Source organism: Sturnira hondurensis, unplaced genomic scaffold (assembly GCF_014824575.4).
Source record: "Sturnira hondurensis isolate 20B ecotype Veracruz unplaced genomic scaffold, ASM1482457v3 Scaffold0002840, whole genome shotgun sequence".
NCBI classification, from domain to species: domain Eukaryota; kingdom Metazoa; phylum Chordata; class Mammalia; order Chiroptera; family Phyllostomidae; genus Sturnira; species Sturnira hondurensis.
Window position 1 is genome coordinate 20,072,632 of NW_028075471.1, and position 16,955 is coordinate 20,089,586.

The 16,955-nt window shown below is 35.5% G+C and overlaps 1 protein-coding gene across 2 annotated transcripts in view; it reads left to right on the forward strand.

Annotated features, from left to right (window-relative positions):
• Window positions 1-16,955, forward strand: part of GXYLT2 (glucoside xylosyltransferase 2) — a 153,955-nt gene that overhangs the window by 115,724 nt on the left and 21,276 nt on the right. For both annotated transcript variants that reach the window (XM_037040972.1, XM_037040971.1), the window contains exon 6: window positions 8,671-8,843. In XM_037040972.1, the coding sequence (XP_036896867.1) occupies window positions 8,671-8,843 (173 nt within the window). The remainder of the gene's footprint in view (window positions 1-8,670; window positions 8,844-16,955) is intronic.

Sequence of the window (16,955 nt, forward strand, 5' to 3'; positions counted from 1 at the left end):
GCATCAAGAGTTAAACAATGACTGTGTGCAAATGACAAAACAAAAAATGATATGATTATAGATCTGATTATAATGCAACTGACATAAAATTGCTTCTGTGTATTATACATTTTAATATAACAATTAAAATTACAAATTAAAATTATATCAGGACTTTGTAGACTATTGGAGATTTTTATATAATCTCTAGAAAATTTATTTTTGTAATAATTTATATCTAAATAAAATAATAATTTTTATTTGACAAAGAAAGAAGGAGACAGTTACCTCCAAAGGAGTTCCCATTAGACTATCAGCTGATTTCTCAAAGGAAACTTTATAGGCAGGAAAAGGCTGGAAAGAAGTATTCCAAGTCATGAAAGGCAAGAACCTACATCCAAGATTACTCTATCCAGCAAAGCTATCATTCAGAATGGAAGGGCAGATAAAGTGCTCCCCAGATAAGGTCAAATTAAAGGAGTTCATCATCACCCAGCCCTTATTATATGAAATGTTAAAGGGATTTATCTAAGAAAAAGAAGATAAAAAATATGAACACTAAAATGACCACAAACTCACAGCTATTAACAACCAAAGATAAAAAACAAAAACAAACTAAGCAAACAACTAAAACAGGAACAGATTCATAGAAATAGAGATCACATGGAGGATTATCAGTGGGGAAGTGGGAGGGAGAGAGGCGGGGAAAAGGTACAGAAAATAAGTAGCATAAATGGTTGGTAGAAAATAGACAGGGTGAAGTTAAGAATAGTATAGGAAATGTAGAAGCCAAAGAGCTTATATGTATGACCCATGGACATGAACTAAAGGAGGGGAATGCAAGTGGGAGGGGATGTGCAGAGCAGAGGGGAATAAAGAAGGGGAAATAGGACAACTGTAATAGCATCATCAATAAAATATATTTTTAAAAAACTTATAATTTCTATCTATCTTAACTAAATAGAAATTTTCTGCTTCGTTAAGAATTAGAATTCTGCCCTGGCTGGCGTAGCTCAGTGAATTGAGCACAGGCCTGCGAACCAGAGGATCGCGGTTCAATTCCCAGTCAGGGCACATGCCTGGGTTGCAGGCCAGTTCCCTGCAGGCCAACTCCCAGCAGGGGACACGCGAAAGGCAACCACACATTGAGGTCTCTCTCCCTCTCCCCTTCCCCTCTAAAGATAAATAAATAAATAAATAAAAATTTTAAAAAAAGAATTAGAATTCTTTTTTTAAATTATTTTATTGTTGTTCAAGTACAGTTTTCTGTCTTTTCCCTCCACCCCCACCACCACCCCAGCCCTCTATACCTCCCCTATTTCCACCCCCCAGCTTGTTATTGTCCATATGTCCTTTATAACTGTTCCTGTAAACCTTTCACCCCTTCCCCCCATTATCTCCTCCCTTCTCTCTTCTGGTTACTGTCAGCTTGTTCCCAATTTCAATGTGTTTGGTTATATTTTCCTTGCATGTTTGTTTGGTTCATTAGATTCCACTTAAAGGCAAGATCATACGGTATTTGTCTTTCACTACTTGGCTTATTTCACTTAGTATAATGCTCTCCAAGTCCATCAGTGTTGTTGCAAAGGGTAGGAACTCCTTTTGTCTGCTGTATAGAATTCCTTTTTGTAAATGTGCCATGGTTTTTTAATCCAGTCATTAACTGATGGGCACTTGGGTTGCTTCCAGCACTTGGCTATTGTAAATTGTGCTGCTATGAACATTGGGGTGCATAAGTTCTTTTGGATTGGTGTTTCTGTGTTCTTAAGATATAATCCTAGCAGTGGAATTGTGGGGTCAAAAGGCAATTCCACTTTTAGTTTTCTGAGGGAATTCCATACTCTTTTCCACAGTGGTTGCACCAGTCTACATTCCTACCAACAGTACACTAGGGTTTCCTTTTCTCCACACCCTCTCCAACATTTGTTGTTTGTTACTTTGTTTATGATGGCTATAAGAATTAGAATTCTTAACTCATAAAAAACTTAATTTCTAGTGGCAACTAAAAAATAAACAATTAACATCTTTGAATTTGCAAATTTATAAATATATTTTAACCTTTAGAAACATAGTCTTTTTCATGAGCAAATATATTCAAATTTTAAACATATTTTAAAATAAAGTATAGAACATAACTGATCCAAATTTATTTTTTAGCTTCACTATAACAAGTTAAACCAGGCAAGCTTAAGAGATCTAGCAATTATGTGTTTCAGTATTTTACTTCATCTGAAATAGTCTAGACTTTAAATGACTTTTTGTCATTTAACTTAGTAAAGCTTTAAAGTTTCAGGTTATCTGACTTTGAAAAATTATGTTTAAGCATATATAATTATTACTGAAATGTTTTATCTAAATTCTTTTGTTTTATTTTTATATTTATTTATTAGTTTTTAACAACTCTATGGACCTCAAACTTAATTATTATATACCAAGTTATTTTCTTGACAAATTTTGTAACAGAGATAACATGAACTTATTTTTTCTAAACCCAGGTAAAACTAAAATACTATATTCAATGTTAATAACTTCAGAAGACATTTCCATTTAATCAAACCAAACTCAAATCAGCTTAAATATCAAGTGTTTTTAAATTATATGATCCTAAAAAGTAGGTTCAATTATATCTCTTAATTCACATAAGCATTTAATCTCTTTAAGCCAATTAAGACTTAGAAAATCATAATACTACCCAGGGGCAGAAAACACAATACCATAAATATATAAACATAGACAAATACAGATGTCACAAGTAAATTATACATGTAACAGAATTATTGATAATTTTAGAGAAGACACAAGGTTTCTTATTTGCCCTTGATAAGTTTTTTTTAATAATTTTTTTATTTAATTCTTGTTCAAGTACAGCTTTCTGTCTTATATTCCCAACCCTGCCCGCCCCCGGCCCATGCTCCCCGCCTCCCTCCCATTTCCACCCCCCACCCTTAGTTATTGTCCATGTGTCCTTTATACTTGTTCATGTGAGTCCATCCCCTTTTCCCCTATGATTCTCTTCCCTCTCCCCTCTGGACCCTGTCAGCCTGTTCCGTATTTGAGTGTCATTGGTCATATTTTGCTTGCTTGTTTGTTTTATTTAGATTCCTGTTAACGGTGAGATCATATGGTATTTGTCTTTCACCGCCTGGCTTATTTTGCTTGATAAGTTTTTAATTACTCTTAGACTCTGAAAAATCAGCTTCTAATTTTGTCAAATTCCTTTTTTTTCTTTTAATTGTTGTTCAAGTACAGTTTTCCGCCTTTCCCCTCACCCATCCCAGTCCACCCTCCAGCCCTCCCCACCTCCTTCCTGTTTCTACCCCGCCTTATTATTGCCTTGTTATTGTCTGTGTGTCCTTTGTAGTTGTTCCTGCAAACCCTTCACCCTGTTCCCCTGAAATTCTCTCCCCTCCCCCTCTGGTCACTGTCAGCCTGTTCTCAATTACAGTGTCTTTGGTTGTATAATTTTGTCAAATTTCTGATTATTAAATTCTTTAAAACTTGTTCAAATATACCAGTTTCATAATGTTCTGTCTTAACAGCCTTTTAAAAGGGTTTTCCACTTTGTTATAAAATCTCTTACTTGCCCTTCTGCCTTGTTTATTCTCTTGTTAAATAACCCAATTAGCATCTCTTAGACCCCAAAAAGCTAAACAGCAAATTAAAACTGCCTAAGACAAGTTATTGTTCTGTATATTTGTATTTTTCCTTTTTAAGTACTGGGAAATTGTACTTTTAATGTCCTGATTTTTACAGTCTGCAAATATCTGAAGGTTAATAGCAAGAAGTGTGAGTGGATTTGATTTTTGTTCTAATTTCTGTCCTTCGACTTATTAAGGGTGTCTAAATGACCAATTATAACAATATGAGAGCTCTGTGAAATTTAGAAGTTTTTCTAACTCAAAACGTTCTTGTCTGGCTAGAGACTGTAGGATTTTAATAGTGACTAAATCAATAAGCCTTTTCTGGTTTAACTAGGGGCAAAAGACTTCCGATAAGAGCACAAATCAAAAGATATAGCCTTTCCAGATCCAACAGTTCATTCCCAGAGTTAACCTAAGAAAGATGGACAGCCCTGTCTTTCAACAGCTGTTCCAAAAACACAGGGAACCAGGTGCTTTATCCCCTTTCGAACAAAATAAGGTTTAAGATCTCCTAAACTGGGAGCCACAGCCTATTCAGCTAAGCACCTGATGCATATGCATTATCCAGCTGGCAAAGAAAAAAGAACATTTCTGGAAGTAATGGGATCAATAGAAAACAAGAGACTCAAAACAAGTTTTTACTAGAGTTGTATTTGCCCACAACTATTTTCTTCTGGCAATCTAAATTTAGAAGACAGAAAAGGACTCACTACTTCTACCTTCTATAGAACCTGCAGATAAGAGATCAGAGAGGCTGCCACAGCAGTTCAGGAAGCCATCTAGTAATTATCCTGCTGGCTTGGCAAAATGTGAGAAAAACATATATGTATGTGTGTATATATACACATACATACAGATATATGTATATATTTCCTCCCTCCTTCTTCGAGGCTGGGCTAATACTCAAATTAGCAGAGACAGATTAACATGCAAATAATCAAGGTTTTAATACATGTTCATAGGGAATTCACATAAGCATGAAAATTCCTAAAACATTGAGGCAACATTGGCTATATAAGACATTTTGGACAAAGATTGCATATATATATATATATATATATATATATATATATATATATATGGTCTGTCCAGAAGTTATTTAGCCATGTAATATGGAAAATAGAGACATTTATTGAAGAAGATATGAGAAACGTAGGACATAGACATTGTACATAGGACAGTGATGCCTCAGTCCGCTTCAAAGTAGGCACCTTAGGACCTCACACAGTTCTCCCAATTGCCATCAACTGTCCCATCATATTTTCCTGAATCTCATCCACAGTCTGAAGTCTCTTCCCTTTCAAAGGTAATTTGGATTTTGGAAAAAGCCACAAGTCACAGGGTGCCAAATCTGGGCTACAGAGGGGCTGAGTAACCTGGGTGATTTTTTCTATTTTTATTGTTGTTTAAGTACAGTGGTCTCCATTTTTACCCCACCATGACCCCTGTTCCACCCATCCCCAACTTCTACCCTCAAACCTACCCCCTTTGGCTTTATCCATGTGTCCTTTATACATGCTCCTTGGTGGCCCTTCCCCTGTTATCCCTCTCCTCCCTCCTCTCTGGTAACTGTCACTTTGTTCTTTGTTTCAATGTCTCTGGTTGTATTTTGCTTGCTTGTTTGTTTTATTGATTAGGTTCCACTTATAGGTGAGATCATATGGTATTTGTCTTTCACCGCCTAGCTTATTTCACTTAGCATAATGCTTTCCAGTTCCATTCATGCTGTCATGAAAGGCAGGAACTCCTTCTTTCTTTCTACTGCATAGTATTCCATCATGTAAATGTATCACAGTTTTTTGATCTGCTCATTTACTGATGGGCACTTAGGTTGCTTCCAGCACTTGTCTATGCATCCCAATGTTCATAGGATGGAGGTGGGAGCTTGGGATGAATGGAGACACCTGGGTGATTTGATGTTTAGCCAAAAAGCTCTACATGAGACATGATGCACAAGTGGGTGTATTGTCTGTGACGAAGCTGCCAATTACCAGTTGCCCATAGTTGCAACCTTCTGAATCATCCCAATAGTTTACATGGAGAAACATTCAACCTTAACACAAATTTGATGCAGATTCCTTTCTCTGCCCAGTCATTTTTAATGTACTGGCCACACAGTCACATGCTTGCTCAATGGCATCTACCTGTCCCACTGATTAGTACAGTGAAGTCATCATTGTTTACATATGTGCATTCCAGTCCATTCTCCTTGGCAACCAGATAACATCAATGTCATGCAAACCATACTCATTCTATTAACAATGGCTGGTCTTTTTCCAGGTAGACCTCCTAATACTCCCCAAAGTACTATCGAACAAATGATATTTATAATTCTCTCCCTTTTACAGATGATGAAACTGAGGTGCAGAAAAATTACATAATTTGCTTTAGTTCATACAACCAGTGGTAGAGTTCTGTATTCAGACCCAGTGGATCAATTCCAGAGCATGCTCTATTTGCCAGTCAGCTAGCTGTTAGGTCACAGCTAACACATGATAAGGCTGGGATTCAAACCAGGACAATTTAGCTTCTCTTTTTCATTTCTAAATTGAGGTCAAGGAATTCAGTAACTTATCATGGTTATAGAACTAAGAGATGGTAGAAGCCAACTTTGAACATGCATCTCTCTGATTTCAAAGTCTTTCTATTTCTTTTTTTTTACTTTATTTACTTATTTTTAGAGAGAGGGGAAGGGAAGGAGAAAGAGTGGGAGAGAAACATCATTGTGTGGTTGCCTCTCATGTGTCCCCCACTGGGGACCCGGCCCGCAACCCAGGCATGTGCCCTGACCGGGAATCAAACTGGCAACCCTTTGCTTCACAGGCCCATGCTCAATCCACTGAGCCACACCACCCAGGGAAAAAGTCTTTCTATTTCATCTCTGCCTCAGAGCACCTTCACAAGGCTCAGTTCTTTTTCTCCCTTCACAGGGGAAAAAAAGATTTCCTTTTGTACTGGGTCCTATACTACATGGGAAAGAGAAAAAAATTTCAGCACCAATCTTAAACACCATGGAGGCAGAAACTGTATGTGTAGCAGGTACTCAATAAAACTTTGTTTGGCAATTCATTCAGCAAGAAGAATTAGCAGGGGCTTAAGCAGGCACTACAAATGCAATAATAATACCCAGGCAGGTATAATACCCAAAATAATACCCAGGCAGGTATTATAAACTAGTAACATGACTCATTGAGTTATAAAAGGAAGCAACTGAGCTGGAGTAAAGCACAGTACAAAAGAACAAAAGCACTTCAAGATATCTTCACTCATATAATCTTGACACCCACCCTTTTCACTAAAGTGCAGAAAAGTCAAACAGATAATAGAATTGGGAAATAAATCTAGATAATGTGACTTCAGGATGAGCACTATTTTCTCCCATTTCTGAACCATGTATGTGCAAGGGTGAAGGTGAATGCAAGTAAGAGAAACATAATGGTAGTATGTAGATCTTCACAGGAAAGGAAAATCTCTGAGTGTATTGTGAAGAAATTAGAAATTAAATAGAGAGAGGGTGCCTGGATGTTCTGAGGCCTATCTTAAGACTGAGTGATATAAATACCATACACAGCCTGACAGAGGGAATGTGTAATGGTCTCTTCATTCTTTGCTTTCATCTTAAAACTTTCTGTAAGTACTCTCTAAGCAGTGATCCTTTACGTGAGAAGGGAATGCTATCAACCCAACCAACAAGCACATCTTTAGATAGCTTTTCTATTTTTTTAATTGCTGTTCCAGTACAATTGTCTCCATTTTCACCTCACCACACCCCCTGTCCTACTGATTCCTGCCTCCCACCCTCAAACCTACCTGCTTTGGCTTTTCCATGTTCCTTCCCCTATTTTCCCTCATTATCCCTCTTCTGACAGTGCTAATTTATTTGCTCTAGTGCTTCTGTGCACTCACATGAACCTTTCCCATGATTAGTAACACACATTCACAGAGAACTCTGATCCATATTCCTCTAGTCCCTGCCCTTAAAGTCATCAAGCTGAAGGGCCAGGAAGCTGGACAGTCATGAATTATTGCTAATTGTATAATCCTAGTAACCAAGAGGAGTTTTTCTGAGTTCAACAGCATTATAGCAGAGTTTTTTCACTTGGTACTGCTACTACTGCAGGGACTGTCCTGTTCATTGTGGGATGTTTGGAGCATACCTGTTCTCCATCCACCAGATGTTAGTTGCAGCCTCTCTCATGTATGACAACCAATGCCTCCCTCCAAACATTGCCATCTGGCCTCAGGGGAGGGGGTAATTTCACCCCTGCTAAGTACCACTGGATTAGAGGTATAAACACCCATGAGTACACATGTATACATGTTCACCCACAGTGTATATAGTCACTTTGGCATAGGGACTATTTGGGGGCTTTGCTTCTTTCTTTGGATTTTTTTCCTTTACTGTTATAGTTTTTTTCTTGATTGTTTATTTCTTTATGTTTTTTTATTTGCTGGTTGGTTAGTTGGTTTTTAATCCTAAAAGGAATTTTTGCTTTAATCTTGACTCCTATTTTTTTGGTTCTGTCCATTTCACAAAAATCTTTCTGAAGAGTTAATTGTATCTGCTAACACTATTGACTACATCTGTGTGCTTAGCACCCTGCTGAGCATTGTCCATGTTTTTTCTTTAAGTTTAATTATCAAAATAAGAGGGGGGTGCTATTATTCCCATATTACATACAAAGAAACTGAAATACGGGGAAATTAAGTCACTGGACCTGGGATTCACTGTGTTTAAGTGGGAGAGCTGGGATTTAGTCAAACTGTCTGAACAAGGGGTGTCTGATGCCCTTGTTTGCCTTCTTGTCCCCTGCTCTCCTTTTTTTGTGGCAGGGAGAGGTGGGTGAAACCTACAATATCACTAATGTGTGCCCTTTTAATTTCTAATCTCAGGGTATTAACAAATGTGAAATTTGGCCTATGAATCATAATCACACATACATTTAAATCATTTGCTATGAGCAGTTTATGTAAACTTTGGTTTAATTGCCAGGAGTACAGAGGAGAGCTGGCACTGACTATGAACACGTTTTTCTCTTGTCACCACCAGAGTGTCTCTACGTGTTCCCCTGCCAGTGGAACTACCGTCCCGATCACTGCATGTATGGAAGCAACTGCAGAGGGGCTGAGCTTGAAGGTGTATCTGTTCTGCATGGGAACCGAGGTGTCTATCATGATGATAAGCAGCCGACTTTCAAAGCACTCTATGAAGCAATACGGGATGTAAGTGTGTTCTTGCTATCATTCAGTAGATATATGCTTACCAGCATGAAGCATTATGGGTACTTTGGTCATAATGTTCTTCAAAGGCCAAATAATTCCCCACAAGCACTGAGTTACACCAGTTTTCCCCAAACTCAGTCACTCTATTTCAGTATACACAATTGCTCCTTAATACTATACTTTATTCACTCTTTACTTAATATTTCCAAGTAAGTCACTCACTTTTGTTCCCTTAAATTCACTAAAGCAGGAACTTTTATATCAGAAAGGGAAACCCTGTGCCAATTACCATGATAGAGGGTATTGGGTTAGGGTAAAGATAATACAATAAGAATAAAATGATACTCACTTCAAGCTAAGTGTTGCCTTGATGCCATCTCTACCCTGTTGAACAATCAGGTGTGGAGGTGCTCAATTAGAACAAGCAGACAAAATGAAAATAATAATCAAGTCTTTATTTATATACCACAGCTTTTTCATCTACTCATCTACTGATAGGCACTTGGGGTGTTTCCTGATCTTGTACATTGTAAATACCCCTGCAGTGAACATGGGGTGCTGTGTTACATTTACTAAATGGAATAGTACTCAACCTTAAAAAATGTATAACAGTATGTCATAATTTTTGTGACAGCATGCATAGAACTAGAGATTATTATGCTAAGTGAAATCAGCCAGTCAGAGAAAGACAAATACCATACAACCTCACTCATACATGGAATCTAATGAACAAAATAAACTAACAAAGTAGAAACAGAGGCATGGACACAGAGACTGACAGCTGTCAGAGGGGAAGGGTTTGGAGGACTGGGTGAAAGAAGATGAAAGGATTAAACAAAAATATACATATACATAACACAAAGACACAGTGTGGTGACAGCTAGAGGGAAAGGGGGAGGGTGGAGATAGGTGGATATGGGCAAAGGGGATAAACGGGGACAGAAAGACACTGTTTGGGTCAATGGGCACATGATGCAGTGTGCAAATGATGTTTTATTGAGTTGTACACTTGAAACCTGAGTGGTTTGGTGAACAGTGTCCCCCCAATAAATCCAAAATTTAAAAAAAAAATTTGAGCTTTATTTATGTCCTGCAACTGTACAAGCAAAAGAAAAAAAGAAGCTCCAGCTCCTTGGTGTGCAATATTTCCTTTTTACACACCAAAGAGTGCTGGGCAGGAATCGAGTGACAGTAGCAGAAAAGCAGCACTCATCTCAGGGCTCCTTACATTTTATGGACCCCTCAGCCAGGGGATGAGGGATGAGAAGGAAAAGAGGGAGAAGTGGAGAAGCAGCTTCCTCTCCCTCCCCTAGTAAGAAAGCTTTCAAAGTGCCTGGGACAGGACTACAGACAAACAAGCTCGTGAACATGGGGGTTAGTCATTGAGTGTGACAGCAACTTCCTCAAGAAAAAATATAGTGCACTGCTTGTGTGCCAAGTCTGGTGTGGGGAGGGCAGCCTTTCCCAGAGGTCTACCAAGATGCCTTGTCATTGCCTGTGGTTGAGTCAGAGATATCACACCTAACATTTTAGCCTGGAACTGCACTCCTCAAAGCCTGAGGACTCTTCTTACTACCTTGAAAAGACCAATTACCAAATGTTGAGGAGAACTAGAATATATATGTGAACTATCTTTTTGCAGTAAATGGGAAGATTGAAATAAACTTACTTTGAGGTTCACCATCTAAAATCGTGTCAAGTACTGCCTCCTAATACACTGGTCCCCCAATGTCCATGGGAAATAAGAAACAAGTGGATACCTGAAATTGCAGATAGGGACAAATCCTATATAAACTATGTTTTTTCCTATACAGTAATCCCCCTTATTCACAGTTTCACTTTCCATGGTTACAGTTACCAACAGTGAGACACAATCTAAAAATATCAAATGAAAACTTCCAGAAATAAATAATTTATAAGTTTTAAATTGTATACTTTCCTAAGTAGCATGGTGAAATCTCTCATGCCACCAGCTCATTAGTCACTTAGTAGCCATCTCAGTTATTATAATATATTGTTATAATTGCTCTATTTCATTGTTACTTATTGTTAATTTTTACCATAACTAACTTGTAAATTTAATTTTTTTAATTATTTTTCTATTTCAATTGCAGTTGACATTCAATATTACATTAGTTTTAGGTGTACCACATAGTTATTAAAATTTTATTTAACCTACAAAGTGGACCTCTGATAAGTCTAGAACCCACCTGATATGATACACAGTTATTACAATATTAGTGACTATATTCTGCATGCTGTGCTTTACATTCCATGACTATTTTGTAACTACTAATTTGCACTTCTTAATCCCTTTATATTGTTCACCCTAGCCCTCTAGCCCCCCCAGAGTGGAATTACTAGATCATAAGGTAGTTCTATTTTTTAATTTTCTTAGGAAAATTCATATTCTTTTCCATAGTGGCTGTACCAATTTACAATCCCATCAACAGTGTATGAGGATTCCCTTTTCTCCACATTCTCTCTAGCACCTGTTTATTGATCTATTGATAATACCCATTCTGACAGGTGTACGGATGGTGCTGGGGGGTTGTCATGGTGGTTTTAATTTGCATCTCTCTGGTAATTAGTGATGTTGAGCATCTTTTCATATGTCTATTGACCATCTATATATCCTTTTTGGAGAAATGTCTATTCAGGTCCTTTGCACATTTTTTAATTAGAGTTTTTTAGACTTAAGTTGTTCAAGTTCTTCATATATTTCAGATAATATTTTAGATAATCATCCCTTATTGAATGTATTATTGACAAATGTCTTCTACCATTTACTAGGTAATCTTTTCATTTTGTGAAGGTTTCCTTTGCTGTGAAAAACCTTTTTAGTTTAATGTAGTCCCATTTGTTTATTTTTTCTTTTGCTTTTTTTGTCCAAGAAGATAGATCCAAAAAAAAGGTTACCAAGAGAAATATCAAAGAGTTGATTGCCTATATTTTACTAGGATTTCTATGATTTGGGGTTTATATTTAAGTCTCTAATCCACTTTGAGTTGTGTGTGTGTGTGTGTGTGTGTGTGTGTGTGTTATAAGAAAGTGGTCCCGATTAATGTTTTTTAGGTTGATACCCAGTTTTCTTAACACTACTTATTGAAGAGATTTTCTTTACCCACACCTAGGCATGGTTTTAATTCTGAGCTCTATACTCTGATCCATTGACCTATGTTCTGTTTTTATGCCAGTACCATGCTATTTTGATTACTATAGGCTTGTGGTGTAGGTTGATATCAGATAGCATGATACCTCCAACTTTGTCCTTTCTCTAGATTGCTGTGTCTCTGTTCATATAAATTTCAGGATTATTTTCTTTTAGATCTGTAGAAAATACCATTGGTATTTTGATAGAAATTGTATTGAATCAATAGTTTGCTTTGGGTAGTACAAACATTTTAATGATGTTAACTCTTTCTATCCATGAACATAAAATATGCTTTCATTTATTTGTATCTTCAGTTTCTTTCCTTAATGTCTTATACTTTTTGAATACAGGTCTTTTACCTCTTTGGTTAAATTTATTCCTAGATATTTCTTCATGTAATAGAAAATGGGATTGTTTTTTCACTTCATTTTCTGATAGTTCATTACTGGTGTATAAAAATGCAACCAATTTCTGAACATTAATTTTATATCCTGCTTCTTTACTGGATTCATTTATCAGTTCTAATAATTTTGGGTGGGAATTTTTAGGGCCCTCTTTATATAGTATCATGCCATCTGCAAGTAATGGCAGTTTTACTTCTTGCTTTGTAATTTGGATTACTTTTCTTTCTTTTTCTTCTCTGATTGCTGTGGTTAGGACTTTGAGTATTATAAATAAAAGTGGTGAAAGTGGACATCTTTGTCTTGTTCCTGATCTCAAGAAAAAATCCTTTTTGGCTTTTTCCCACTGAGTATGGTATTAGCTGTGGGTTTGTTATATATGGCTTTTATTATATTGAAATACTTTTTCTCTTTCCTGAGACTTATTATCATAAGTTGATATTGGATATTGTCAAATGCTTCTGCATTTATTTATATTATCACATAACCTTTTACTTTTCATTTTGTTTATGTGGGGAATTACTTTGATTTGCAAATATTGAACCAACATTGCATCCAAGTAATAAATCTCACTTGATTATGGTGTGTGATCTGTTTAGGGTATTGTTGAATTTGGTCTTCTAATATTTTGTTGAGGACTTAAGCATCTATGTTCATCAGGGATATTGGCCTATAATTTGTTTTTTGTAATGTCCTTGTCTGGTTTTGGATTTAGGGCAATCATAAAATGAGCTTTGTATCCTTACCTTCTCTTGAAGTTTCAGAAGGGTAGGTGTTAATTCTTTGAATTTTTGGTACAAATAATCTGTGATGCCATCTGCTTCAGGACTTTTGTCTTTTGCAAGCTTTTTGACTACTGCCTCAATTTCATTAGTAGTTATTTGTCTGTTCAGTTTTTCTATTTCTTCTTGATTCAGTATTGAAAGATTGTGTGTTTATAGGAATTTAGCTATTTCTTCCAGAATGTTCAAATTGTTTGCAAATATTTTTGTAGTATTTTTATAATACTTTGTATTTCTGTAGTGTCAGATGTCACTTCTCCTCTTTTTTCTTAATGAGTCTGTTTAAAGATTGTATGTGTGTACAAATTTATCCTATTCTTCCAGAATGTCCATATTGTTGGCAAATAATTTTTATAGTATTTTAAAATAATCCTCTGGATTTCTGTAGTATTGGTTGTCACTTCTCCTCTTTCATTTCTAATTTTAATTATTAGGGTCCTCTCTCTTTTTTTTCTTAATGAGTCTGTTTAAGAGTTTATTTTTTCAAAGAACCAGCTCTTGATTTTATTAATCACTTAGACTGTGTTTTTATACTGTATTTTGTTTATTTCTCATCTAATTTTTATTTTTTATTTCTAATTACTTGGAGCTTTGTTTGTTATTTTTTTAGTCCCTTTAGGTGTAAGGTTAGATTGTTTATCTAAGATTTTTCTTGTTTCTTGAAGTAGGTCTGTATTGCTATGAATTTCCCTCTTAGAACTTCTTTGGCTGTTTTCCATAGATTTTAGGTCATTGTGATTTTATTTTCATTTATCTCAGAGTATCTTTTTATTTCTTTCTTGATGTTATTATTAACCAATTCATTGCTTAGTAACATGCCATTTAGTCTTAACATTTTTATGCGTTGTCCTGTTTTCTTCTTGCAATTAATTTATAGTTTTATACCATTGTGGTTGGAGATGATGCTTGATATGATTTTCATCTTCTCAAATTTATCAAGACTTGTTTTGTTGGTTATCATGTGGTGTATCTTGGAAAATATTCCACATGCTCTTAAAAAAATATGTATACTTTGTCTGGATAATCTATCTATTGATGTCAATGGGTTCTTAAACTCCCTTACAATTACTGTATTGTTGTTTATCTCTCTTTTTATATTTGCTTTATCTATTTAGGTGCTCTTACATTGGGTATGTAAATTTTTACCAGAGTTATATTCTCTTGTTTGATTGATCCCTTTATCATTATAATATATCCTTCCTTATCTCTTAATATAGTTTCTTCAAAGTCTATTTTATTTGATATAAGTATTGCTAGCCCAGTTCTTTTGTTGCTGTTGTTGTTTTCATAAAATATCTTTTTTCATTCACTTACTTTATGTCTGTTTGTGTGTTTCTATCTGAAGTGGGTCTCTTAAACAACATATTTATGGGCCATGTTTTCTTATTTATTTATCTACCCTATGTGTTTTGATTGCAGCAGTTAATTTCTTTATATTAAAGGTGATTATGATAGATATATGATTTTTGGCATTTTATTATTCATATTTGTGCTTTTATTTTCTTGTTGTTGTCTTAAAGAAGTCCATTTAACATTTATTGTAATGCTGGTTTGATGGTGATAAACTCCTGTGACTTTTTCTCATCTGGGAAGCTCTCTATCTTTCCTTCAATTCAAAATGATTGTCTTTCTAGGTACAGTAATTTTCATTATAGGTCACTTTATTCATCACTGTGAATATTTTGAAGCTTCTGGCCTTCAAAGTTTCTGTTGAGAAATCATCTGACAGTCTTATGGGAGCTCCCTTTTCTCTTGCTGCTTTTAAGAGTCTTTTTGTCTTTAATTTTTAGTGTTTTAATTATGACACGTCTTGGTTCATCTTGTTTGGGACTCTTGGCTTCTGAACTGGAATGTCTATTTTCTTCATCTGCTTAAGAAATTTTCAGTCATTCTTCAAATAGATTTTCAATCCCTTTCTCTCTGTTTTAACTTTCTGGTACCCATATAATATGAATGTTTTTACCTGTAATGTTGTCCAAGAGGTTCTCTAAACTCTACTCATTTTTAAAATTTTTTTTGTTTATGTTGTTCCAGGTTAGTGTTTTTCTGTACCTTGTGTTTTAAATTGCAGATTCAGTCTTCTTACATAGCTAATCTGTTTATTTCTCTTAATGTTATTTTTATTTAAATTATTTTATTCTTCATTTTAATTATTTTTAATGATCCTTATGTCCTTTTTTAAGTTTACTATCTTTTTGTTGAAGTTCTAACTAAGTTCATCTATTCTTCACCTAATTTCATTGACAATTTCAAGACAGAGTAGGAGTCGGCAAACTTGGGACAAATCTGGCTTGCTGCTTGTTTTTGTAAGACATGTGGGCTAAGAATTTTTCTGTTTTTTATTATTCTCTTTCAAATTTTTTTCAGTTCCCTGTTGTTATATAGTATGGGTTTTTAAATAGTTGGAAAAAATGAATAGAGGAATAATATTTTTGGACATGAGAAAATTATATGAAGTTTAAATTTCAGCATTCATAAACAAAGTCTTATTGAGAATAGTGGCAACCATTCATTTATGTATTGTCTATGGCTGCTTTCATACTGCAATGGTAGAAATGAGGTAGCAGTAAACTGACCATATTAGCCCTCAAAGTCTAAAATATCTATTATCTCATCCTTTACAGGAAGTTTGCTGAGCTCTGACTTAAAGCATGTAGACTTTTTCAAGTCTTTTTTTTCTTTAGCATCTAGGAATCCTCCCAGATTCATTAGCTGGCTTTGGCAGGAGTGAGGTAGCAGATGAATCCTGCAACACAGTAACACATTTTTGCCTTTATTAAAATGTGCATTTTACAAAGGAAAATACCAGAGAATTCCAGATCTGAAATTCTCAGAATTGCCTTTTTTGTAAAGAAAGTTTTAGAAGTCTGTAAGCCAACCACTCTTTTCCTACATTTCTAGCTGTTGGTCGGCAAAAGCCAGGGAATTTACTTACATAGGAAATTTTTTTGTACTTTGTGATATCATCACATTTAGATATTCAAATGCTGACTCCAGGGACAAACCCATCAAGGAGTACAAATGGAATATAAAAAGGTATGCAGAAGGTATGTGTACATCAGAGCCATTCTTGGAATTTCTTTGTAATCTGTCAGTCCTGGTTTGGAATTGAGCAAGTATGGTTCTTGAGTACAACCTATCTTGTTTTCTGAAGGATCAAAAAGAGTGTTTCATAAATGGTCTCACCTAATATACTCAATGATGTTGTTCAGCTGGGACTAAAAATACATTTTTTATTCAAGCCTTTCAATCAGAAATACAATAACACCATTATGAAATGTGAGTAAATGTGATCAGATTCCATTATAAAAGTTGTATTTTCCAATTCTCTACAGTGATGTGCATCATGGTGTAGTGGAGTCAGGGCTTTGGGAATAACAGACCCGGGTTTGGGTCCAAATTTTGTCACTTTTTTCTTAATTAGTTGTTAGCTCTCTGCTCTTCCCTCACTGGGCCTCAGTTTCCTCATCTTTGACATGGAGATAAGATTATGTAGTCATAAAAGTATTGTGAGATTTCAACAAATGATGGTCTTTAAACTTCTAGTACTACAGTATCCAATATATTGTTGGGCATAATAATTATAAGTTGTTTTTTGATAAGTTTTTCACGTATATATTTCCTTACCTTGCTTACACTTCCTCATTTGCTCTTTCTTCCTCTCTTTCTTTCTCTTTCTCACTATATTTCTCTCAATTCTCATCTCTCTTTGAAAATATTTTCCCTTTCCCTGTCTCATCTCCCTTCCCCTTCCTCCCTCTCAATCTCTCTCTCC